Source organism: Carlito syrichta, unplaced genomic scaffold, assembly GCF_000164805.1.
Source record: "Carlito syrichta isolate Samal-C Ts95f unplaced genomic scaffold, Tarsius_syrichta-2.0.1 Scaffold288910, whole genome shotgun sequence".
NCBI classification, from domain to species: Eukaryota; Metazoa; Chordata; class Mammalia; order Primates; family Tarsiidae; genus Carlito; species Carlito syrichta.
The window spans coordinates 35,817-63,215 of record NW_007233006.1 but is presented as its reverse complement, the minus strand read 5'-3'; the positions used below and the strand labels follow the sequence as shown (position 1 = coordinate 63,215).

Below are 27,399 nucleotides of genomic sequence, written 5' to 3'. Positions count from 1 at the left end.
ATCTAGGAAACAAAAGGAATTAAGTTCAGAGCCATACGTTTAATTAATGTCTACTAAACACACAGACATTTGTTTCTGGCATGATTCAATCCAATCTGACCAACGGGCATTTTCAAGGCATTAATAAATGTATTCTGAACCAACAGGTGTAGTTCTCCTGAGAAATAGGTCTGAAATTACCACACAAGGCAAGTCAGACAAGGCAGGCAAGTGAATTCCACCCTCTTCTATCTTCTTTTAAGAAAGACTGAAATTCCAGTTTAGAATGAGTGCAGGGAGAGAGGAAAACAATCTGGAGACTTTGGGAAAACTTGCTCTAGAGAGAATCTCCAGATTTTAATTTCCATGAGAAGTAACAAGTTCTCATAAGACAGGTCATGGGCATAAAATCACTTTCTACATTCCTCTCTTATATTAGTCTCTGTTGAGTATTTTTAAATGTATTTGTGCTTTATGATGCTTTAATGTGTTATCTATATTGTCTTCAAAAATACCTGTGTTGCCTTCTGCCGTCTCTCATTAAATTCGTTATGAAATTTCCTGTTTCACATTTATAAGATTGCTCTAAGGAATAAATTACATGATTTCTTAAATGAAAAAAATAAGGGCTACTGGGGGAAAAATACAGAGACCATATGTATGCATAATTATCCATATGTATGCTAATCACAGTTCTTACAATGCATTCCTCTTTGCTCTTTTACAAATAAAATAGTGTCATCGGGGAGTGTATTTTGTTCCTACAAAAATGCCAACCGGCTCTAAAGAAGAGGAGACCAAGTCAGGTTCTGCCAGAGCCCTGGAGTATAACTGAAGAAAGAACATCTGATCCCTATTCAGAAAGCAACGGTGAACCCAATTATTCTGGAGCAGAGGCTGTCACTGGAGAAGACGGAAGATGAGACAGAGCACACTAAGGTTGTTAGGCGCTACTGCTCAGCGTAAGCTCAGATATCTGAACATTCAAGTCTTCGGAATTGAGGGTTGGAAAGGCTGGAGTCCAGCAAGCCTGAGGCCCTCCTCAGCTCAGGGCTGAGTGGCACGGGCTGGCCCCTGGCCAGGGGCAGGAGTCGAGGAGGACTGAGGCAGGGCGGGGGCTGCTGGCTGAGGATCCATCGGTCCCACTGGAAGCCCAACCTCCTCCTGATTCCAGTTCACTTTTTTCTCACGATTCTTAAGCCGACACTTTAATGTCATCTATATTGTCCTGAAAAGTATCTGCACCGCCTCCTGTCATCTCAAATCAAATTCACTATGAAATTTCCTGTTTCACATCTACCAGACTGCTCTAAGGAATAAATTACATTGTTTCTTACACGAAAAAAATTAAGGACCACTGGTGGGTAGAAATACAGAGCCCACTTGCCAATACTTCAACTCTTAAGATTTTGATGCCAATGATAAATAAAAAATACATTTCTCTTCTCGGGCCCATTTTCTTTCAGTATAAAAGGGCTGTGCATTCTAGTTTCATTAGACCTATCATTCTTTTAACATGTTGATCTGAGCCAGGCTCAGTGGCTCAGCCTGTAATCTCAGCACTTTGGGAGGCTGAGGTGAGTGGACTGCCTGAGCTCGCGGGTTCGAGACCCGCCTGGGCAACTTGGCAAGCCTTCATCTCTACAATAAATCAAAAAATTAGCTGGGTGTGGTAGTGCGCGCCTGTAGTTCCAGCTACTTGGAAGGCTGAGGCGGAAGGATCGCCGGAGCCCAGCAGGCCAAGGCTGCGGTGGCCGGGAGCAACCACTGCACTCCAGTCTGGGTGACAGAGTGAGACTCCAACTCAAAAAAAAAACAACAACAAAAAAATGTTGATCTGTTTTTATCTGACTTAAAGAATGACAGTTGCCCAAGGGTATCTAGTGGAAGACTACATGTACATGGTTTGCCACATAAAAAATATCCTGAGTCTTTCCTTAATGGATAATTATTTTAAGGGAGATCTATTGTGTGCCCTGCCCAGTTTGCATCTGAGCCTGTGATCAACTGAGAAGTGTCTTGCATAGAAAAGTAGTAGAGAAAGGGCCAGCTCTCACTTTATTTTCCTTCCTTCCTTTTTTTTTTTTAACCTGTCACCCAGGCTGGAGTGCAGTGGCGTAGTTATAGCTACTGTAGCCTTGACCAGCTAGGCTCAGGCAATCCTTCCATCTCAGTCTTCCAAATAGCTGGAACTACAGGTACACACCTCCACACCCAGCTAATTGTTTTACTTACTGTGGAGATAAGGTCTCACAAAGTTGTCCAGGCTGGTCTTGAACCCTTGGACTCAGGCAATTCTCTTATCTCCACTTCCCAAAGTGCTGGGATTACAGGTTTGAGTCACCATGCCTGGCTTATACTTTCTTAATAATATTTTCTGCAAGCTATGATAATTACTCTGAAATCTCATCTTGCTAACTTTCTAGTCTCTGGGGGTGGAATTTTTGCTTCTCGCTTTTTAAAAAAAAAATCCAATTAACAAATTTCAGACTATGAGACAGATGCTGTGAAAATACACACGCACAGGAAATCATACCCTTCTGCCCACTTATCTTCCAGAAAGCTTGCAGGGAACACGGAGGTGCTGATTTAGCAAAATGCTAAACCATTTTGTACATTTGGATCCCGTGTTCCTTTGTTCCGCCTCTCTTTTTTGTAACGTCTACATGTTGGCATTTCTGCTTGGCCTCTTTCTGAGCTTTCACACTGAGCATTTCCCATGGGGAAAAAAAAGAGGAACTACATATTGCAATGAGCATGCATGATGTAGCAGCACCATACTGGGATACTCACAAACGTGTGCATGACAGACATGTGGGCCAGGCATCGTCTTGCTTCCTGGACTGCCCCGCCTTGCTCATGGCCCGCCATTTGCCACTGGTAGAAACCACCCCTTCCCCGCCTCCACTGCCAGTGTTTCTGGCCCCCTCACAGCCAGTCAGCCTTACGGGCGGGAAGTTTACTTAATCAGTTTTTAATTCAGTTTTGACTCTGAAACCCGGCCAGCGACCGCGGCCTGGGGCTTGCATTTCCCTTTCAACATCCTCAGAGAATCATCATGAAGACAAGTCATGTCACAGCTGGATTTCTACAGGGAGGACTCTCTTTGCCTCACATTATCCCAAGCCCTTGCTGACTGCAGACAAGAAAAGGGCTAAAAGGAGTCACTTCCCAGGGCCTGGGGAGAATGAGGAAGACACACCTCTGAGTGCTCAGAAGCGACTGCTGTGATCTTTCTAAGGAGAGACACTGCTGTTAGTGGCGGACCACCATGCAGCAGGGAGAGGGAAGACTAGACTACATGGGACATTTGGGGGCCCAAACCACATGCATTTTTACAAACAGATGCCCGTCAAGTAAGGGGATCCTAGAATTCCTCTCTCCCCTCGGAGCTGGGAAAGGACCTGCACCCTGTCCTTACCTCCCGGGACTCCCAGGTGGATCACAAAGCAGGCAGTGCTCCCTGGGGATGCTCTGTGCAAGCCAAGAAGTTATCACTCCAGGAGAAAATGTTGAGAAGACTCTCTAGAGGCTCAAAGTGCGGTGACAGATCTCATAAATGATGCGGTTTTGTCTTGCATTTGCCAAACCATAGCTAGGAGGTTACAGTCTAACATGTCAGTACCTGGGGCTTGCAGCCAGAAGAGCTGAGTTGAAGTCCTTGTGCCGGGGGGTGTGATTTGGAGAAAGCGACTCTGAGCCCTATCTATTAAATGCGAATAATAGCAATGCCTACCTCTGAGGGTTGTAGTGAGGGTAGAACATGATGGGATATCAGAGCCGTTGAAGTGTTTGCTGTGAGAAGGACTCCTCCCTCTCAGTCCACCTGGCTCTACAGTGAGGCTCTGCAGCTCTCTCCACCACGGCACTGAGCATGCTCTATCACGATGTCTCCCATCTGGTGGTGCATATTCTGTTAGCAGCAAGCAAGACTGAGTGATACACCGAAGAGCTGTTATAATTTTAATCGCAATGCCTATTTTTGTATATATCGTATGTGTTTACGATTCTATGGTACTGCTTTTCCATCTAGGGTGGTGATACAGTCCTGCTTGATAAATGGTTAAGTGAAGTAACGATCATTTCATCCTGTCCTCCAGCTGAGTGGATGAGAACAATGAGCTCAAGAGAGGTCATGTGACTTGCTCTAAGTTCTGTCCTGGCTTTGGCCAGAAATGGGACCGTGAGTTGTTTATGCTTCTTCCTCCTGGCCACACATTCCTTCAGCACCATCTGCTGCTATAACATCTGTGTTCGGTTAGCATTTTAACCAACTGGTGCATCACTTTGCAATTCAGATTTATTTTTGATGCTGGGCCTGTGAACTTGACTTGAATTGTATAACTTAAGTGTTCATTCAGTCATTAATTCATTCAACAAATACATACTAAGAACTTCCTATATGCCAGGCTTTGAGGATACAAAGTGGGGGTAGAGAGAAAAAATAAACAAATTCATAAGAAAAATGTCAGATGGTGATTGGCAAAGAATTAAAACATGGGTATGAGAAAGAGATGGATGGGGTGACTATTTTTTGACCAGGGGGCCAAAAAAGATTACAAAAGATTAAAAAATCCATTAAGAATTAGCTGGCAAAATTACACTTTAATGGATAAGCTTCGATGGCTTCTATACTTTGGTTTTAGTCTTCCAAGGTCCTCATGCTGTTAAAAACCAACAATAGGGCAGTACATGGCAAAATATTTACATGTCCAACTGCTGAAGGGTAGATCCAGTTGAAAAATAACTAAAAAACAAAAACAGAAAACAAAAGAAGGAAAGAAAAAGACTTCCAGGAAAAGTACTAATTTGTAGATAAATATCACCTAAAAGGTAAAACTCTGTAACAAAAAAACACTAAAACTGTCCTTGCAAGCAAAAACACTCAGGAAAAGCAAATGTTCACGCAACTGACTGAGAACTCTTCTAAGACCACGGTATTTACTCTGGATAAAAGGAAGATCTGTGAGAATAAGAATAGGAGCTGAAACTGAGGTCCTACCTACCTCAGAATCAAAGTCTTACTTAATTACTGACGCCAATTGCTCTGGCTCCCTGGCTACCTTGCATGTGATTTCCATGACCCTTTGCTGCTGTCGGGTCAGGGTATGAGCTCTACAGCTCAGACGAGAAATCTGGCACCCGGCAAAGACATGAGGTGACAGCATCACCAGGGAACTAGTTCCCATCCAGCTCACTAACCATCCCTTTTTAAACCACAGGAAGAGACCCAGAGGGTAGCCACATGAGTGTCATGCAGTGATGGAACCACTACTCTTCAACTCAAGGTGCCGCAAAGATCCTAACCCACAGCTGACACAAAAAAGTGAATTTCAGAGCCTAGATAATGCCACCCTTGTCACAGCCCTAGCCTAGATTATCATCACCCCTTATGTGAGTTGTGAAACAGTGTCTCCTACCTGGTCTCCTGGTCTCCAGGAATGCACCTGTCCCATGCAGTCTACAAACTGCAGCCAGGAAACCAGGTGTTCGATGCCATCACTGTGCTTTCTCCTCTGATACATTTCAGGTGTCCCCAGAGCCTTCGAGATCAATCGAAGCTCCTGAACGTGGCTCCCAAGGCCTGCCTTGTCCGTTTCCGACTTCATCTCACCCCTGCTCAGTGGAAAACCACAGGAATCCACTGGCCCTGCCCGCAGCCGCTCTGTTCGACCTGACTTTCTGGGTCTGGCCTGTTCTGTTCTCTGTCTAGAATACGCATCTCCTCCTATTACTTGGCTGTTTCCTACTTGTCCTTCAGGTCTTGGAGAGATATTACCTCCTTTTGGGAACTTTCCAAAGCAGGCTTCAAGATGGCATCTGGTACGTTCTTGCAGGTAGATGCTTGGCCTTTATTTATTATTCGCCAGTGGTGGTGACTGTGAGGAGAACCCTCCTCAGTCAAAATTGCAGTTTGAGGTTTTGAAAAGAGTGCAATAATATTGATTAAATACGTGGACGGAGAATAGTTGAAATATGCTTTGCCAATGAGTCAGACTGAAGTAGAGAGCTTGATCCGGAGACTTAAAAGTTACAGTTAGTATTTTTAAATAGTTGCATCAATATATCTCACACAAGCCATGATTCCATCTATTCATAAATACCTGAGAACAAGTTGTTAAAAACAGGTACCTAGTTTAATATAGTCATTAAATAAACTATTATATTTTACCGACAAACGTAGGCTTTAAAAATCCAATCAAGACTGAGGCGGAAGGATTGCCCTCAGCCCAGCAGGTCAAGGCTGCGGTGGCTGTGAGCATGCCATTGCACTCCAGCCTGGGCAACAAAGAGTGAGACTCCAACTCAAAAAAAAACAAACAACTAATCAACTGATAATAAGCATTTGGGAGTCAAGGCACATCTCCAGAAGCTAGAGGAATGGGTTTGGATATCTTACAAGGTAGTGAAGTCCCCAGTGTGGAGACAGACATGAAACCAGGAGCTACTGGTCTACCTGTCAGCAATTCTAGAACGGTGGTTCCTGGTCCTGGCCCACCATCGGAAGCACATGGGGTGCTCATTAAAATTATGTGTTGTGGTCAGATTTGGTGTCATCCCAGCACTTTGGGAGGCCAGGGCGAGAGGATTGCCTGAGCCCATGGGTTCGAGACCTGCCTGGGCAACATGGTGAGACCTTGTCTCTACAATAAAAATCAAAAAGTTAGCCGGGCATGGTAGCATGTGCTGTAGTTCTGGCTACTTGGAAGGCTGAGGCAGAAGGATCGTTGGAGCCCTGTGGGTTGGTGCTGGGGAGGCCATGAGCATGCCACGGCACTCCTGGGCAATGGAGTGGGACCCCAACTCAAAAAAAAAAAAAAAAAAAAAATTACGTGTTGCTGGGTCCAATCCAGACCAGTTGAATCAGAATCCTGCACTGAATGACACTTATTTGGCTATTCTCTGGGGTATCTTCTTATGGTTTAAGAGAGGTAAGGTTTAAGCCTGTGATTAAAAAGCTCCAGGTAATGATTCTGAGAGACTGTTCTAGAGTTGTGTGAAGGGTTGACCTTCTTAACAGCTTCTCTAGGGGCCCCTTTCAAGTCTAAGCTTCAGTGATTTATAACCATATTTGAAATTGGAATTGTAATAAGCAACCCCTCTGAAAAGATCCTCCACTTACCTCATTCCACAATACGGTGTAGATCAAATTAAGGACCTTACCTATCAGCACTGTGATCACTGAAATTTGTAACATGAGGCAATCATAAGGGGTTTCAAAGTTATGAAATAGAAAAGAAAAACAAAACCCCAAAACGGCTTTCCAGAATAAAAGAGAAGGACCTCCAGCAAGGAGAAAGCCGGGAGAAGGAATAGTCAAAGGACCATGGAAAGAATCCGGAGGCTAATGTGGGAACAAGAACAAACGACTGGGTGGAGAGGCCTTGCTTTGTTCCATGAGTGGGTGTATTTCAATCCACAGACCACTGACAGAGTTGACCCTTAGCGCTGTGGGGTGGCGGACAACACATATAACAAGATGGCCTCTGCCTCCTGGGCACAAACATACTCTGGCAGGGAGATAAAGTGCCTCAGGGAGGACAGAAGAAAGCCACGGAGGACAGTGGGGAGCTTGGAAGGTTTTCTGTATAAATGGTATCTAGGCCGGGTGCGGTGGGTCATGCCTGTAATCCCGGCACTTTGGGAGGCTAAGGTAGAAGGATTGTTTGAGCCCAGGAGTTCAAGATCAGCCTGGACAACATCTATACAAAATCAGCAAGACCTCATCTATACAAAAAAATTTTTTTTTAATTGCCAGGCATGGTGGTGTGTGCCTATAATCCCAGCTAATCAAGAGACTGAGGCAGAAGGATCGCCCGAGCTCAGGAAGTCAAGGCTGCTGTGAGCCACGATTGTGCCACTGCACTCAGCCTGAGAGACAGAGTCAAAAAATTAAAATACATAAAACACCAACAAATAAATAAAAAAAAAAAATGTAAATAAGTGAATGAATAAATTGCATCTAGAGAGGACCTAAAGGGTGGTGGGTAAATTGAGGCAAGCAGGCATCCAGCAAGGAAGTGACAAGCCCCGGAAAACAGGTCTCTGGGATGGAGTGAGGCAATTCAATGCCAAGTGCCATAACCTGTATCTCGGGGTGATGGCCATGAGAATTGGGATGGATCTATTCCAAACCTCTGTTTTATAGATAAAGCCATCAAGGTTCAGAACGGATCAGTGACTTGTCCAATGTCACACGGCAAGATAATGACAGAGGCAAGAGAAATCTGTGGGCACCCTCATGGCCATCCTCCCCATGCACCTGTGCAGAGGCTGAGGGTGCTCCCGCAGGAGCGCGTGTCCTCACAGCTCTGCGATCCCGATGCCTCCCTCCTATGCCTGCACTTGGGACACACCAAATGGGAGCATTCTAGTAAGCGATACCATCTTAAGTGGCACAAAAGGTCACTTTGATTCTTAATCTGGATATTGCTCAAATTCCTTACTGGAAGCCAGAGATTGGCTGCCAGAGAAATAGTTTAAGCTCAATTCTTAGGTTATCTATCTGGGTTAGTGATGGCAAAGACATGGAATCTCATCCACTTGGCTAAAACTGTTGGCCTAGAGCTGGTCACATATCCTCCATCCTTTTAGAAAATAAATAGACTAGAAAACATATCTGCCTTTGTTTACAAACCGATTTAGAGTAGAGCAGGAAGCTCTTAACACAGAGCGTCCAGGAAGTCTCTTCTCCTTGGGCTCTGCTGCACTTTGCTTTCACAGAGACCCCTTGTGGCAAACTCTAACTGATGAAAGAATGAAAATCCTCACACAGTGCACTGGAAGACTTCAAGCCGGGTGGCATAATCACTCCTGAGCGACACTCACTGTGTTGTCATCAATATACTACCCACGTGCACTCATAAGACTTAAAAGACTCTAAGTGGAAGGGGAAGTGCTTTTTTAATGATGATGGTTTAAAATTTACCAAGTCCCTACTGTGCTGGGTCTCTCACAATGAAGGGATACAGCAAAGACCCTGGGTTCCACCGAGGTCATAGAATCTGAGCGAGGAAGCAAAACTTATTTGAACAACTTCAGATTTCTTTTTTTTTCTTTTAAAGAAGTGGGGTACAATGCAGGATAGATTTCTTTAGAAATATTTCATAAGCATGACCATAAAATGATGCCTGCAACAGCAAGGGAAAAGGATGTCTTCCTTTTTCTTAAAACCATTTCGTTTTCATCTCACCTCAATGAATAAGGGGAAAAGGCACAAAAAGAAGATGCCCTCTCAATCATGGCATGGTCCTTTTATCAAAGGTTTTGCAAGTTAGTCACTTTGAAAATACCTCAGAGGGAATGAAAAGGACTTTCAACCGTCATATTGATAATGACTTTCACAGGGAAAAAAAAAAAACACTTCTGCCATTATTTTGGTTCTTCCCTTTCTTCCCAGCTCAGACACTCATCTCTTCAATCACAATGGCTTTGCTAAGTGGCCTGCCTTATCCTAGACCACAGAATGTGAGATCTGACAGGGCATCTCATCCAGTCCCGTCTCAGCACCTTGCGTGGTCCACAGTGCTGTCTCAGACTTGAAGACCCATCACTCTCTGGTAATAGCTTAGTACTGGTCCATCATAAGGCCCCGAACTGGCTGTCAGTTCTCTTTTGTTCAACACCTATTTTTTTCAGCACACCGTCATTAGAGCCTAAATGTGAGCTGAGGGAGCAGAAATCCCTTGGGATAGAAAAAAAAAAAAGAGCAGAGAAGTGAGGGACAACCCCCTGACTCTTCACGAACTGCAACCTCCTGCCAGTCTGTCTGCAGAATCCTGGCAGTGGAGGGCAAGATGTCTTTTTAGTTGAAGAGAGTCTCACAGAAAGAACTGCTTTTAGTCTGTTCATCCTTTCACTGGTGCACCAGTACAAGTATTAGTATTCAAATGAGCCATCACAGCTACCACCTACTGACGGCTTATTATATGTTCTTTGAGTATTATGACACTAATTCCAATTCTAACAAGCGCTGTATGGTCAGCTTCACTGAACACACAGAGAAACGGGGGTGCAGAGAAACGAAGTGATTGGTCCAAAGCCATGAGGCTGGTGAGTGCCAAAGCTGCGATCCAAACCCGCCTGCACCTGGCATCAAAGCTCATCTTCTCGCTCAGTCCTCTCAGCACCAACGAGTCAAATGCCCTGGCTGACTCAAAGCTGCGTACTTCCTTGTCCCCTGGCTTGGGATCCTTGAAAATGGATGTAACAGTATCTTGGGGAGAAGCCGCATGCTCTTCTCAGTCCCAGGGGCATCATTCCACAATATGAATGGTGTGCTCTGAAGTCTTTCTGGCCTATGAAATCCCTGACTCTCTTTGGACCTAAGGGTAGACATACTCATCCATCCAGGTAACACTTCGAGGCCTAGGGTCAATGAACAGACACTTATTTCCACGGTCAGTCTAGCTTGTTCTGGAAGATTTCCAGAGACAGACATTCTACAACAGCATCTAGCAAGTTACGCTGGGGATTCCAGTCCAAGGTGGAGAGGATAGGAGTCCTACTATCCGCCCTATTCTCCACTTTCTGTGGATTAGGAGATTACTCACAAGTCTTCTTTGATGTTGCTTATATACCTGTCTCAAGGTATAGGACTACCCTAAACAGGTAAACACCCACAATCATCTTAAAATGATATGTTATAGGATAAGATGATGAGAGCATGAGGCCACTGAATTGATATAAACAGAAGGCACCACGGCACAGTCGACGGCAGAAATATTCACAAACCCTTCCTACCTAAAGGGATTGCAAAAAATAAGACTTATTTCTAAACAGTGTCGTCAGCTGGGCTATTCCCAGCCTACACACATTTCCTAGACAATAGTCACAGTTGTTTAAATAACTTCAGCTATTTCTAGCCTGGCAAAATAAATATAGGCTCACAGAAAAGTATAACTTGTAGTAAAAGGCCTAATACCATTGGTCTTGGTTAAAGATGCTATTCACTTTTCAAAAACAGATGGAAAGTGGCTACAGAAAGTTTTTTTGGTTTGGGAAGCTTTTTTCTTTTTTTTTTAAGTTCCCAAAATACAACTGAAAACCGCTCTTTGTTCTCTGTCCCTGATCTACAATAACAGCTTTTTCCCTCCAGCTCCCTGATTGTGACTTATGCTCAAAGTGAAAATGGAAATACAAAAAAGGGAAGAGGATAAAGGAATGGCTGAAACGTCTTTCCTTGCTCCGTTCAAAAACCCGTTTTACCCTCCTTCACAAAAACTAAAGGAGTTCTAGAAGACACCAGGGAAAGATAAGACAATAGATGAGAAGTAGTTGGGTGTAACTCTGATGGAGACTCATCCTCTACCAGTATGATTCTTTCCTATAGCTATAGGCTGCCCATGCCACCTTACCCACACCAAGTCAAAACAACCATGAAGAAGGCCTCGATCTCACACTGTTCAGTCAGGGCAAGTTGTTCCCTTCAAAACTGGACTCAACACTCAGTGATCTATCACAGAAACAAAGAAATGAGTGCCATGCGTTCTCCCTCATAAGTGGACCCTGAGCATTTATAATTCTGTAAGAAAGGGATTGGCAGTAGCGGGCTACTGCCAGGGTGGTGGTGGGGGAACACAACATCAGCAAGGGTACCTGATCTCAAACCAGGTAAAGAGAGCCCAAAGTTTACCTATAAGATGACCACTTGTATACCTAATCCTGAATTGTACCCCACATCATTAAAATAAAAAATAATAATAATTTTAAAACACCCCCTCCAAAAAAATTGGACTCAGACTCATATGAGTTTGATATGAAGCTCTGTGCTTCTGAAGGGTCCCTGAAAGCCTCATTAAATCTTCACAAATCCTCCTTTCTTTATTTCCATCATTTTATGCCTTGAAGGCTGCTTCTAAAATCCATCAATGACAACTTTTGACGTCCATTAAGAGAGTACAGAAGGCATTTCTTCCTCCGGGGTATAAGTTAAATCACTGGTATAATAATGTTTATCAATAATATAACTCCAGATGGTCAACTTAAACAGATAATTGTATATGCGCAGCCAAGCTAGAAGATGGCCCAGCTTGACTTGCTGGGCCAGAGGAAGGAGGCACCTAGCAATACTCTTCATTGTGTCAGCACATACTATCTGCCTATTTGTAGCTTCCAGACACTGGGTATTTTTGCACTCTCCAAAGAGACTTCAAAGAAGCTCCAAAGAACTCCTAGGAAATAAGTCCAGATGTAGGCATAATGGAGTAGTCATATATTTGATTGATACCTAAACCTTCTTCAAAGAAAGATCACTTTTCCACAATCTTCATCAAAGGCTGATTTTTTTTTCCAGTCTTGATTGTATAATGTTCCTTCTTCCCTAGAGGCAGCGAAAGAGGTTTTGGAGATTGGTAAACCTGAGTCCAAATCCCAGCCCTGCAACTTGCTAGTTACGACCTTAGGCAGATGATTTAATTTCTCTGAGCCTCGGTTTCCACACCCCACAGGGCTTTTGTGAGGCTAAGTGAGGTCTTGTTCATAAAGGGCCTGGCACATGGGTACTCAATAAATGGGTGTCACTATAGTGATTACAATTGCACATATTGCCCAAGTCCCCAACTTCCTGAACTCTTTCAACAATAAATTATAACCACCCACATGAAAAATTCCCCTGGGCCCAGATTCCATCTTCCCCTCTTGAAGACACCCTAGCTATCGCTAGGTTCATGTGTGCCATTCAACTGCCTTCACCATCAGTACTTACTCCCAAACTACTTCACCATATGAGCCCTAGAACAAAAACAGCTTCAGTTCTTCATTACCTCAATCTTACCTGTCACCTTCCTTCCTTACGCATTTCCACTAAATCCAAGTTTGGGGCCTCATTAAGAAATCACCCAAATCTCAAGTTGTCATGATTTGACCAGTCAACATGTTGGTTGGCCCTCTCCAAATTAGTTATCCTAAAATCACAGAATTCAAATACCATTGAAAATCTCCCCGCATAAGCCATGAGATAGTGCCCTTGTGTATTCACTACTGCCAGGTTTAAGAGAATCCACTCACACTTTCCAAACACCTTTCCTCTTTTCTCCAATGCCTTTAATCGCCTGAATAGTTGTTATTGAGGACGAGATTTGAGGTTCATCTGGATTCGCATCATTTAGGGTTCCTCACTATCTCTTACTAATGCATCTCGTTGACTATCATAAGAGTTAGAGAAGTAACCATAGCTAGCATTTAGTAACTGCTTTCTAAGGGCAAGGCATTGTTGAGAGTGTTTTTCCACGTGTTATTCCCTTCACCACTGTCATTTCCCACTGTCCAGAAGCAACTACCGGAAGGTCTGGGGTTTTGCTTTTAGGGCCAAGGTCTTTCGAGGATGGCCGTGAATCTTACCAGGTAGGTATGAACTGTCCAAAAAGTTTTCTCCACTTTCAGGATCTGAGATCAATCATTCCTCCGAAGTTCTGCTGCCCGCTTGTTCCCAAGACCCTGTCCCTCTCATGTCATCAAAGGTGTCCTCTGCAGTCAGTCCCCAGGGAGGCTGTGGAAGCCTGTGGCCCGGGAATCCTCTGTCTCTTCCCTGGGCTCCCACTGTTTGCATCCCACAGCTGCAGCTGTTGACCTGTGTTTTGCTGCTATTTGCATTTCAAATAAGTTAATAAAAAACAACTAACTAAATAACAAATTGGAGATTTGTGTTTAAAACAACAGTGACAAAGGCCTTTGATTAACCCACAGTACCACAGAAAAGCAACTCCATAGTACCACTAATGGTTCTTTATACACTTACAGGGCCTCTCAGCTGATTGGGAATTTTTACAAACATGACCCTCTCAATCCAAACCGTGTGGAAAACAACATCTTTGGGTAGGCAAAGTCGGTCTAGACAGATATAAAAGAAATGCACTGATTTGCATACGGTTACAATTAAAGTCAATGAATCATGCATACATCTGTTTACCACACATTTACTAAGCACTAAGTGCTGGTTACTGGCTGCTTGGGCTAGTGTGGAGAGCTGACTTATCCACTGCCCTCTACAAATAAACCTACAAGGATTAGGACCTGGGAAGGCTTCAGGTCTTCCAGTCCATACTGTGCTGCTTTTTGGTTCTGACTTGTGACTTACAAGGTCTCTCTGGGTCTGTTTCCTCATTTGTAAAATGGAGGTGGAAGGGGGCATTGATGACTTTGAACTGGTTGCTCCTGAGAGTCCTCTTCTGCTCTGAGACTCAGTGGAAACTCTGAGGTACTCTGGTCTTGCTCTGTGTCTCTGGGTGTGTCAGAGGAAACACTGCTTCCTACGTTTTGCGCAGAGATGCATAACAGAACCAGAAGTTGGAACCAGAAAAACCATGTTTAACTCCCCAAATCTTACCAAGTCCTGCTTTTCTGGTATGCAAAATGGGAATAATGACAAGTCTTAGCTACAGGGTTCTCTGAGATTTAAATGAGGTAACCTACGAGATCTGCTCTGGAAAGCGCTGCACCTACCTGAGGGGCCACTAACATCCCTGAAATTTGGTGTTGGAAGTTGACAGCGCCTTCTTCTACTCTCCTTAAGCATCTCTACCATATTTCCAGCTTTTACTGCTCAGTTATCACACAATGGCTCTTCTTTTATTTCTCAGTTGTCCTGTTTCATTTTCAGGGTTTTTTTTTTTTGCTTTTTTTTTAACGAGAATGACATTTTGAAATCTCCAACTTTTGTCATCGATTGTCTTCTTGGTCCACAAGAAAAGGCTTCATTGAGTCAGTCAGACTCCTGTGTTTTTCTCCTAAGAAATTCAGTACACAAGGAAGGGAAGCTGAGGAGCAAGGATGGCCAGTGTGGAAGGTGGCATGTCAGGCCGCGGCCTCCCGGTCGCCTTTGCACAGCTGCAGCAGAAGCAGCGCATGGGGTAGTGGATGAGGAAAAACAGTTGTCCCAGAAGCACAGGAAATGCCCTGCAGGGAGGGCAGGGGTTCCTAGGGGTCACCTGCACGCTCAAAATGGAAATCGGGCCACTACCTCTCGTACTCTTTCTGTCAGATTTTCTCCAGAAAGGGTTCTCAAGAGTAGGGAGGAAACTGTCCCCAGAGAAGTGAAGCATTTAGAAGATGTTTCCAAAGCCGCCCCTGTGGATCAGAACATCACCGCTCTCCCGGCCCGCCGATGGTGGGAACACGGTGTGGAGAACCCTCCACGTGTGGCTTTGGGAAGTTGGTCCACAGTTGTGTGTGCCTGGAGCGGAAGGCTGTATATGCATTCAGTGAAGGATGTTACCTTTGTACAGACTTAAACATCCTGCCCTACTTGCAGAGGGATTTTCATTTAATCCATCACATATTTTCGTTGTTAGTATGACTACCAGATACTTCCAGGAACAAGAATACACAAAACCACAACCTCCATTTTTGTGCCAACACACTCTTACCAAATCACATTCTCTAGCACTGCTTTTGTGAAGTTGGTCCGTAGCTCAAGAACCACCAATGGCTCTCTAGTTCCCTCAGGACTGAATTCAAGTTTCAAGTTCCTTAGCCTAGAACTTAAGCCCTTTCATGAAGTAGCTCTTTGCTATACAGTATTCTGGGAAGGGCAAAATGTACAAAACATGGGATTACCACTGTTGAGGAATTTAACAATTTAGTTGGGGAAGCCATATTTGGTATGTTAAAAATTTAGAAAATATGGCCGGGCTGGGTGACTCAGCCTGTAATCCCAGCACTTTGGGAGGCTGAGGTGAGTGGACTGTCTGAGCCTATGGGTTCGAGGCCAGCCAGGGCAACTTAGTGAGACCTCATCTCTACAATAAATTTTAAAAAAATTAGCTGGGCGTGGTTGTGCATGCCCATAGTTTCGGCTACTTGGAAGGCTGAGGTGGGAGGATTGCCAGAGCCCAGCAGGTCCAGGCTGGGGTGGCCATGAGTGTGCCACTGCACTCCAGCCTGGGCAACAGAGTGAGACTCCAATTCAAAAAAGAAAAATGAGAAAATAATATATGCTGTTATACAATCATGTGCTAAACCAGTGAAGGAACACAATATGTAAGGGCATGATAAATATGCACCACCGATTCACCAGAACATTCAGGATTCCTTTAGCAGGGTCTGCCTGCCTCAGAAAAAGACCTACTCCGTTGTTCAATCTAGAATAATCTAGGCTTTGGAGCATCCTGAAGACATTCAAACATCTGCAGTGCACCTGGATTTATCAGGACAGAGATTCCTCAGATAAGAAATTCCCAGTTTAGAAGACACTTTCAAGAAGTGCAGGGGTTAACAGGAATTGTTTGGATGGTTTCACAGCACAAGGACAAATGCATGAAGGGGAACAAGTGAGAAGCTCAGTACCTACTAGAAACCCCAAAACTAGTGGATCTGGAGAAAAGAGGTCCCGTGAACAAGCAGCAGCTTCTAAATCTCAAAGCCTGGTCATAAAGAGTAACGCAATCACTGGACCTGGAGGCCTGGCTCCATAAGCAGTTTTCCATCTTATAGGGAACCCATGTGCATTTAATCAGGAAAACCCTGGTGGACAGGAGCTCAGGACAACTGAACTTTAAAACCTCACCGTCCTAACTCTTGGCTCTGACTCTGGCCCAGGGCCACCTGTGTTGGCCAAATTATCTCAAAGTTGTCCTACCTCCTTATGTTATATGGATACACCTCTGTGTCTGTTCATTAATAGATGAGGTTTTTAACAGCAAACTGAAATGGGACCAAAAGCATACAATAAGTCCCAAAATGTCAACCTAACATACACTTGGAGGAAAGTTATTCAGTCTGTGTGACGTTAGACACGGGCACTGAGTGGGTCCGTCCCAATTCTTTGGCCCTAAATCCTGTTCTGTCTGGTCATGAGAACACACCACATACATAATATTTCTAGAAATCTGATGGGGTCTACCGCTCCTCCACTGTGACAGACATGTAAGAGTGAGCTAGGGATAGGGGACACGTAATAAATAAACTAAATCTCCCACTAGAATTTTGGCCAAAAGTTTGAGACCAGCCTGAGCAACGTAATGAGATCCTAGCTCTACAAACAAATTTTAAAATAGGAATTGGCTAGGCATGGTGGTGCATGCCTGTAATCTCAGCTACTTGGGAGGCTGAGGCAGAAGGACTGCCTGAGCCCAGGAGTTTGAGGCTTCAGTGAGCTATGATCACACCACTGCACTCCAGCCTGTGTGATAGAGAGAGACCCTGTCTCCAAAAAAAACCAAAAAAACCAAAAACCAATAAATAAACCAACAAAAGTAATAATAATTCCACTCCAGTATTATTTTTCTTGGCTTTTTTTTGTTGTTGTTCAACATATGAGATCTGCAGGGCATTTAAATCAAGAACTGTTTCCTAACTATAGTTGCGATCTGCAGATTTTTAGGCAGAAATTATATTCTGAAGGTCATCTTGCCAACACAGGGAAAAGAGATTTTTAAAAAACAAACATTGTAAAAGTAATAGCACATGACTTTGGAGGGAAGTCTTTGGACAGCAAACTACCCACAAGGTTCCACAGCTGAGAACTAGAGATGTTTCAGTCCAGAGGTGCCAAGCTTTTGGCTTCCCTGGGCTGTGTTGAGTCAAGAGGACTGGTCTTAGGCTGCACATAAATTATACAATATAGTTAGTGTATATACATAATAAGACAAAAAATTTTTTATCATAACGTTTAGAAAAACGAGAATTATAAAACTAGTGAAAAATTTGGCCTTGTCTCTGTAAATCTAACCGATATGTCCAGTTCGATGGAAGTGGTCACAATACTTAGAGAGTTCTGAAGGTGCTCGTCAGAAATGTTTGTTCGAATTTTGTTCTTTATGTGCTTCATAATTGAAAACAGCTGCTCACAAGTGTATGTGCTGCCCAAAAGCAATGTCATGAATTAAGGCGTGGTTGTTAACTTCAAAAATAGAACTACACATACAGTCAAGAAGAAGATAAATGCTAAAAAAACATGTAATGTTAAAAGATTTTGTGGGGCCACATCACGAGCTGTCCTGGCCCGCATGTAGCCCATGGGCCACTGGTTGGATGTGCCTGTTCTAGTTCTTTCCGCTCTCATTTGTTATTCGAAGTTGACCAGTGTTATCTAAGCAAAGGGAAAGGGATCCTTGCTTTTCCTTGACTGAAGACCAACAGGCGGGAACCCGGAGAATCAAGACGGGAAAGCAAACTTGGCGAGACCTCATCTCTACAATAAATCAAAAATGAGCCAGGTGTGGTAGCACGCGCCTGTAGTTCCAGCTCCTTGGAAGGCTGAGGCGGAAGGATCGCCGGAGCCCAGCAGGTCGAGGCTGCGGTGGCCGGGAGCGGCCACTGCACTCCAGTCTGGGCGACAGAGTGAGACTCCAACTCAGGAAAAAAAAGAAGGGAAAGCAGACTGAATCTGATACGTTCAAGAGTTTATATTCCTGAGCACCTATCTTATGTATCCACTGTGAGGAGCCACCGATCACCCAGCTGTGTGGTCCCACCTGGATCAATTCCAGATCACCCAGCTGTGTGGTCCCACCTGGATCAATTCCAATCTGTCGTTATCAGTAACCACAACACTGACTTCAGGCTTCAGTTGGGCTTGTCTCCGATTTACTTTGAGTAAGACTATCATGGAGGATTAGGACCCACGGAAATGGCAAAAGACCACTGCTTTTAACACGTCGTTCGAAGGCCAGGCACAGTCGCACACGTCTATAATCCCAGCACGTTGAGAGGCTGAGGCAGGAGGATTGCTTGAGCCCAGGAGTTTGAGGCCTTGATTCTACAAAAAAATATCAAAACATGACCAGGGCGTGGGGGTGTGTGCCTGTAGCCAGTCCTAGCTACTTGGGAGGCTGAGGCAGAAGGATTGCGTGAGCCCAGGAGATGAAGGCTGCAGTGAGCTGTGATCACTGCCCACTGCACTCCAGTCTGGGCGAGAGTAAGATCCCTGTCTCAAAAACAAAACAAAGCAAAACACATAGTTCTAGATTTTATCCAATCAAAACACTTCATACCTTTACATGATTAACGTCAGTGAGTGATTCTTGTCGAATCAAATGTGGACTCTCTGTGTTTGTGAAATGGAGTTTCCAGCAGGAAGATGGTGTGGCAGGCAGATCCACACCCGCTACACGCGCTCTCAAGTGGCCACGGGAGCAACACAGCACGTAACAGCGCACAGCTCGCATGCTGCCCCGTGCTTTCACGTGGAAAGGAGAGAAAAGACGCATCTGTGCCCAAAAAAAGTCAGCAAACACAGATCTGAGGCAAATACAAGGTAGCTCAGTCAATCCTTGGCTAGAGTCCGGTCAGTCTCAGAGAACCAGACGCCAGACATTTCCATCATGCAATTTCCTGACCGAATTTGTTTTCTTATGTTCACTCCTGGGACCCTGGACAAGCCTCCTTCTCAGACTCTGGTTGGCCTTGGCTTCCTTGTGGCTGCTCTGGTGCGACCGCATTACTGCTTCCTGCTGCAGCCAGCCCAGAGACCCACCCGCAGCGGGGCCACGCACAGGCCCCACGCCTCAGAGCCGTTGCAACATGATGGACTCCTCATGCAAAACAGGATTTCTGAACAAAAACCATAGCTTCTTAAACTCTGACGGATTTATAAGCGATGCTATGAAAATGCCACGGGATTTTCAAAATGCTCCCTTTACCCTGCAGTTTTTCCTTCACAGACCTGCTGTAGTTTAGCATAATGCAGAGGGTGGGAAGGGGGGTGCGTAGGGTTAGACCCCGGGTTTTGTAGAACAAGGAATCCCGTTTCAAAAGGTGAGAGAGGCCGACTGTTTCTCTGTGTCACCTTCTCCACGTCTGGAAGAAAAAAAATCTCGTTTTTATGTATATGAAAAAGATAATTTGCGCACACACCCTGGGAGAATGCGGCTCCGATTTGTAACTTTAAAAAGAACCACTGTCTAAATGCAACATATTGGAATCCTGCACTGGATCCTGGAACAGTAAAAGGACATCTAGCAGAAAACCTAGAGAAATTAGAATAAATTTTACTGTTTAGTGAACAGCATTCCACTAATGTTAATTTCCTAGTTTTGACAAAAAGTAACATGATTATGTAAGTTGTCAACAGGAGCGGAAGTAGGGTGAAGGGGATACAAGAACTTCCTACACTATGTTCCCAACTATTCTGTGAATTTAAAATTATTCCAAAATCAAAATTTGTTTTAAAAAAAAAGAGTCGCCCTGAAGTGTCAAAAAGAATTAAAAACGCAGTCATGACACAATGGTTACTTCCTGTCAAATGAACAGGGAGGGTGTTGTAAAATCCACAGAGGGCCAGAGGCTGGACCCTGCTCTGCACCACCAACTTGAGACCTCACTTACTTCAGTCTCATCGTCTTTAAAACCCGTTAAAAATGATGAAAACAATACATGCCCATTGAGGACAATATGGATGCCACCAGTGAGGAAGCAGCTAGTAGAGGCAGACAAATACTTGATTCAGAGACAATCTTTATTGTTCATCGTTGACCGTGTTTCCTTCCAGCCCTTTTTCCACACAGGGCTTTTTTTTACATAGTGGAGATACAATTTTGGGGTCCTGTTTTCTTCACTTAATGCTCTATGATGAGCAACTTCTCCACTGCCGTGGTTTGGATGCGGTTGGGTCGTCCCCACCAAGTCTCATGTTGAAATTTGGTCCCCAGTGTGGCGGTGTTGGGAGGCGGAGCCTAGTGGAGGTGTTTGGGTCGGGGGGGTGGATCCCTCATGAAAGGCTCAGTGCTCCTCTCACACACGGAGTTCTCGTTCTTTGGAGAGGGAATCAGTTCCCACGAGAGTGGGTCATTACGAAGTGAGCTTCCTCCTCTGTTCCATCCATCTTCCCACATTCCCTCTTCCCCTTTGACCTTCTCCTCCATGTTTTGACAAAGCACAAAAGCCCTCACCAGAAGCTAACAGATGCCGGTGCCATGCTTCTTGTACAGCCTGCGGATCCATGAGCCAAACAAACCTCTGTTCTTTATAAACTACCAGCCTCAAGTGTTCTTTTAGAGCATCCAAAGTGGACCAAAACACCTGCATCGATTCCAAGTTTTGTAAACACAAGGCTTAAAAGCTACCCCTCCCTCCATGGTGCATCAGCTCCACAGATGACTTGACCAGATACCACCTGAGATACCACCTGCTACACAATTAGGATGCTTCAACATTATGGCTGCCAGGTTAATACCACAGAGGTGGCTTAAGGGAAAACTGGTCCTGTACATCCAGCTATCTCTGAGCTTGAGTTACTCGTCACTGGATAATTAGGTAGAACAGGCTGTTCCAGAATGTTTGGGGCCATTGTGGCTTATAGCCGGTTAGTGATGCTTAGAATAAATGCCAGTCACCACCAGAGAAAAACTGAAAACATGAGAGAAAAGAACACACGTTGGGTGCTCTGAGTCATATTGGTATAAATTATCAAACGAATTCTAAGTCAGTAATTAGTACAACAGAATAAAAGCAGCAAACAGCAAGACCTAGAAAACTAGAGTGCTAGTTTTAAATGAGCCAGTCTCTGCTTAAGCTGCGTACGAAGTCAACATTCATTTTGGTAAAAGCTAAGTGGGCATAAATATCAGCCCAATAAAAAAAAAAAAAAACACGTGAAAATCTAGGTATTTAAAAGATGCATAGATGGCCTTGGCCTAGCTCTTATTCTGGGAAATGAGATCACATGTGATATACCCATTCAGACACACATACAGAGCCAAATCCCAAAATAAATGTAATCCAGTGAAGGATTCTCCTCCCCACGGTGCACTCAAGAAAAACCAAACAGACGTAGAGAAGTCAGTTCTGAGGACTACATCTACATTCTTATTTCAATTTCATGTGCCCCATTTCCTCCTTTCTGGATACAGGGTGCATCTGGAACTATGAAATGAAGAGAAGATCTTCCCTCCTGTTCCCACCTCTTGGCCTCACCCCCCTCTCCTCTTCTGTTCCACCCCATTAGTCCACTGTCTCCATGGTTCTGAACAAGCACAGAGAGGTGACAGAAGAGGACAGCGGCATCCTCAGTGAGCAAACACACTCTGTCCAAGGGTGTCCTGGGAGACATTCAACAATCTGTTTGGGAAATCAAGTTCTTCCCCACTCTTGGGAGGCCAGGCCAGGGCCTTACCAATGAGCTAACAATCTTTTCAACAAATCAGCAAGCACGTCTTATAAAATTTGGTACCCATCTGATAGATGCTGAGAGTATACAGAACACAGACGTCTATTTGGAGAGACGGGAAATTGGAAAGTCTGCTTACAATCTCTCCTGAGTCTGAACAGGCTTCACGAGTACATTTTCCAAGAGGGGATAAATCACTTGATTAGAAACAGGAAATTTCTTTCCAAGTTAATTTGAAGGAATAGCGATGCTTCAGACCTCAGAGATGATCTACAACATTCTCAACCCTGTAGCTTCCCGAAGTTTGGAAAAAGCAAGAACTGCACTGGGATTTTCACAAAAGGGACTGTATTCAATTTTTTAAAAATATTTCATGAGCATTAACTATGTGCAAGCATTGTGCTGGATGCTGGTGAACACTGCAGTGAATACAACAGTCTCTGCCCTCATGGGGCCTGAGATGTTAAGTAGATAATCACAAAATGCAGAGTGATATGAGAACGTATGCGTGGGACCTAATTAATCCAGGTGTCAGGGATGGCTGGGAGAGCAGAAGTTCTTAGTCAAATGAAACCAGGGCAAAGAACTTCAGTAAGTTCAAGGAGAAAGTCCAGTCTTGATAGCTCTGAATGCTCCCATTTGGAGACTGACAGAAGGGTGGACAAGCAGCTGGCATCTCCTAACTCCTCTACCTCAGCACACCACAGTGTGACTGATCCTTGGAAGCTCCTCTGTTTTTTGTTTTTTTGTTGTTGTTGTTGTTTTTTGAGTTGGAGTCTCACTCTGTCGCCCAGACTGGAGGGCGGTGGCCGCTCCCGGCCAGCGCAGCCTCGACCCGCTGGGCTCCGGCGATCCTTCCGCCTCAGCCTTCCAAGTAGCTGGAACTACAGGCGCACGCTACCACGCCCGGCTCGTTTTTGACTTATTGTCGAGATGAGGTCTCGCCAAGTCGCCCGGGCGGGTCTCGAGCCCACGGGCTCAGGCAATCCACTCACCCCAGCCTCCCAAAGGCGCAGGATGACAGGCTGAGCCACCAAGCCCGGCTTGGAAGCTCCTTTGAATGCAAGTCCAAACTTGTGGCCTGGGCTATTCGCAGAGCATGACGGAGCAAGGAGTCTTTTCTTCCAGAACTGCGAACGCACCTTCCTCTCTCGTCCAGCTCCTTTCCCACCTCAACATCTCCCGAGTGTGTGGAGAGCGGACCCACATCCTACAACAGTGACCCTCCAAGTCTGACAAGCTAAGAGTCATCTGGTGAGCTGGAAGACATCCTGGAAACTGTCTATTCACCACACGCACTCCCCGCCCTGCCAAGTAATTCTGATGAATGCTTTAGGTATTTGGGCCTTTCTACAATTAATGTGAAAAGGAGAATATTCTAAACCGATGGGATAACAATGAGAACAGGTGGCTGATTCCCTAGAAGCTATTAGCAAAGACAATCCAGTCTATGTGCCCTTCTTCATGTCTCAGCTGATCTCCATGAACAGAGGGGCTGAGAGGCCGCCCCTGACTCCTCAGAAGACAGGAAGCAGAGAGGATATGAAGGGGCCCTGTCCAGACTCGTGAAATGGAAAATTCCACAGAATAAAGATTCAGAAGTGGCTTGACTAAACTGGTTCTGTTCTTTGGTTCCCTAAGTGCACTGCAAAAGAAGTGTCTTCAGAAACATGTCTTTTATGAAATAATTCCTATTTTTAAAATCTTCATATAATTCACATTTAATTACTATAGAACATTTGCTATAAACAGGGTAACACCTTAAAATCTACTGTTCTAGCTGGGCTCAGTGGCTCAGCCTGTAATCCCAGGGTTTTGGGAGGCCGAGGTGAGTGGATTGCCTGAACCCGGGGGTTTGAGACCCGCCCGGGCAACTTGGCAGGACCTCATCTCTACAATAAAACAAAACAAAAAATTACCCAGGCGTGGTAGCGCGCGCCTGTAATTCCAGCTCCTTGGAAGGCTGAGGCGGAAGGATCGCTGGAGCCCAGCAGGTCGAGGCTGCGGTGGCCGGGAGCGTGCCACTGCCCTCCAGTCTGGGCAACAGAGTGAGACTCCAACTCAAAAATAAATAAATAAAAATAAAAGATCTACTGTTCTTACATTTAGGGAAATTTACCATTCCTCTCATTTGGGTGATTTCCCTCCTCTTTGGAAAGCACTGTCCTGAATTCCACTTTGCAGAGACTCCTTTTAAGTCTCATGTTCATTTGGGTCCGTCAAGAAGGCTTTGTTTTTCAGTCTGTAAATCTGTCCCTGGAGACAAGCAGAATTGGATCCTCCTCTGGTTCATTTTAGAGTCCACAGGTTTCCCAGGCAACAGCTACTGAGCCCACTCCATCGAATAGTCACCCATTTTCTCCCTTGACATATCTCCCAAGCCCTCCCTCCCAGCTGGCCATCAGCACCACACCACTCATCTTCCGTCTGCCCTGGAGGACAGGACGGGCAGTCCTAGGGAGGATTCATGAATCCCGGCCAACTGATCACCCAGCGGGGCGTGCCCAGCTGGGAAGCGTCCCATAGACCTCACCCTGGGTTTCCAGGGCTGAGCAGCTAGCTACACCAGGGCCTGCCTTTCTTTCCCAGATGACTCCCCCCCACACTTTTTAATCACTGGAAAGTATTCATCCAGTGATGTTTATTATCTTGACTTTCTATAACTAGCTGCAGACCAAGTGATGAGGCCCAGCTCTTCTTCACGATATTGGCCCAGTGACAAAAATAGCCCTTTCTCATGCAGCTTTGCCGAGAGAGATGCCAGCACTTGGTTCTAGGTTGTGCTTTTTTGAAAAGACTTTGATCAGATGTATCCTTCCATCGGCCGTGGATGAGAGTATCCTCTTGTACATCCATTGCCTACGAGGCTCTGCTTTTGAAAAGGGTTTCAGCTGCCCCAGAAAGGCGGAGGCTATAACATCAAAGCACATGCCTCCTGGGGTTGGAATCCATTTGCCCTAGCCCCACAAGGTCCCCAGGAGCTCTGCCTTGGAATACAGAAGCTCTTCCACTACAGAACTTCCTGGTTGTATGCGAGGTCTTTGGAAGTCAGCAGTGAGTTCTGGGGCCAGATTGCGGAATCTGGGCTCCTTTCTCCAACACTTGCTGTCTGTGTGACCTTGGGCCCGCTACTCAACCATGCTAAGCCTCAGGTTCCTCGCGGCTAAATGAAGATGATAACAGGACCTCCTTCTTGGGAAGCTATGAGGATTACCTTAGTTAATACACGTCAAGTACTTAGAGCAGCACTGGGCACGTGGGGAGCATTCAGCAGATGTTAGCGATCAGAATTGTGAGCTCTTCTCAAGAACGGAGATCAAAACAGACTGGCTTCTAGGAGGAAAGGGGAACAGGCCCAGATTCAAATGCTCTGTCCAACGCTCTACCTGAGAGAGGCAAGGCTTCTTCCCCAGAATATGATTCTCCCACAGAAATCCCTAGAAAGGTGGCCTGTCTGAAATGATTTCTAGATTTAATGAAAAAAGCAATCTAGTCCAAATTAGATGAGCTGGGTGACTATGAGATTCAGCCCCGGGCACTGCTCGGATTTTTGGTATTAGTGTCACGCTGGGCTAGGATAAATTGATTTCAATGAGTTAATAAAAAAATACAGTCTCCCTCCTTGCAACTGGTATTACCAGGGTCCCTGAAACAGCTCAACTGAAGAAGCTACTTTTTTGTAAAAGAGACTCTCAAAAAAAAGGAGTATAAATTTAACTTAGGTAGCTTTTGCCAAATCACTCCCCAATGAGTCCCTTCTTTGGCCTTCCTGGGGGGATTCCTCTCAAATTGCTTGCATTTCTGGGACTTACTTCACCCTCTGATGAAATGTAATGGATTTGGCTGGTGGTTCATTACTGAACCCATGTGGAACAAAAGCTCACGCTTCATGCATTATAAATCAATGACATTTCTAAAACAATAGCGATGGGTATCATCTGGGATCTAGAGCAAGTCCCTCTAAGTGGCCACTGGGCATATATCAGAATTAACCAGTGATTTAGGACAACTCAATTTCCCACCGTCATCATCGGCTTGTGCCTTAAGGAAACCCACCAACACTTCACTGCTTCCTGGAGGAGATGTTTGGAGTGTGAATGGAATATTGTCAGGTGAAATTAGGCCACTTCTGAGTTGTGCAACATTCCCCTTCAAAATCTTGCTGATTATGCAAACACTGAATAATTATACCGATTCATGCATTAGACTCCATCAGAATGACAAAGCATCAGCACTGGCACCCCATTTCACTCTGCTAATGAAAAACAGCAAGCTTTTAAGACCACCATCCATCAAGCGAGAAAAAGAACTCCTTCAGTGTAATGACAGGTGCATGACAATGGAAGCAGGATTTTTTTTTTTTTAAGGATGTGGGCTGCTGCCAAAGATTAAAATCATTCTGGGTTTAATATCGTTCTCTTTCTTTGTGCTCCTCTGAGGTTTAGTACTTTCTTTCGGCAGAGCCATAAAAAGGCTGATGCAAGAGATCCTGAATTCCCAAGAGTCTGTTCCCATCATTCCACGCTGTGTTGGTGAACGTTTTCCACTGGGGTCTCCTTTCCTTTCTTTAGAGGCCAGTGCCCTACTCTCAACAGTCTGGAGGGCAAATGCGCACAAAGGTAGCTCTGAAAAAGTATTAATACACTGAACTGAGAAGGGAGTTTGTTCCAACAATGCTCCCCACAGCTGTACAGAACGTGATTTTCACCAAAACAGAGTATAATTCACAGGCAGCACCAGAGATAGGCAGGGATGGGGCCTCTAGAATCTCACACAAGCAGCAACAGTCTCCTGCAACTCAGATGGCCAAGAGAAAAGAGGGGTCTGTGTTTCAGGGGTAAGAAGGAATTTATTCTGGCACCTCTCCCATGCAGCCTCTTCTCATGTATTCTACTTATGGCCTAGACCACCTCTTAGAGGCATGACTTGGCTAATCTTCCCCCAGCACCCTAGAAAACTCTGTCTGAAAGACCCAAGCATAACACCCCACATTTGTGTGTCAGAAGCTCTTTATCCAGCAGTCTCAACTGTGAAAAATTTGGTTTAGAATCTAGTTTAAAAAAAAAGAAAAAAGGAAAAAAGATGGCAGGGACGAGAAGCCTCTGGGGAGGAAAAATGGCTAGTACTAAGTCAAAGCACTTAAAGCTCAAGAATTTTATGCCAGGGAAGACTCCTCGGGGTTTATCCTACAGGATCAAGTCTCTTTTTCTCTCTCTCTTTTTGTTTTATTTAGATAGGAGGTCTAACAAGCTTAGTTTCTGGGCTTTAGAATCTACAGCAGATTCAAAACAGCAAAATGGAAGGTGTACTGAATTGAATAGAGTTGCCCTCATTTAGATATAGGGTCTTTATAGATGTCATTAGTTAAAATGAGG

The 27,399-nt window shown here is 44.8% G+C and overlaps 1 protein-coding gene across 3 annotated transcripts in view; it reads right to left on the bottom strand.

The window, feature by feature from the left end:
* The window catches only part of MAP1B (microtubule associated protein 1B), a 99,583-nt gene that overhangs the window by 42,969 nt on the left and 29,215 nt on the right, over positions 1–27,399 (bottom strand). For 2 of the 3 annotated variants that reach the window (XM_008053963.2, XM_008053964.2), the window contains exon 1: positions 24,144–24,280. The exons of the other annotated variant lie outside the window; for it this stretch is intronic. In XM_008053963.2, coding sequence (XP_008052154.1) covers positions 24,144–24,234 — 91 coding nt within the window. In that variant the 5' untranslated portion in view covers positions 24,235–24,280. Of the gene's footprint in view, positions 1–24,143; positions 24,281–27,399 lie in introns of those variants that run through there. 3 annotated transcript variants of the gene reach the window in all.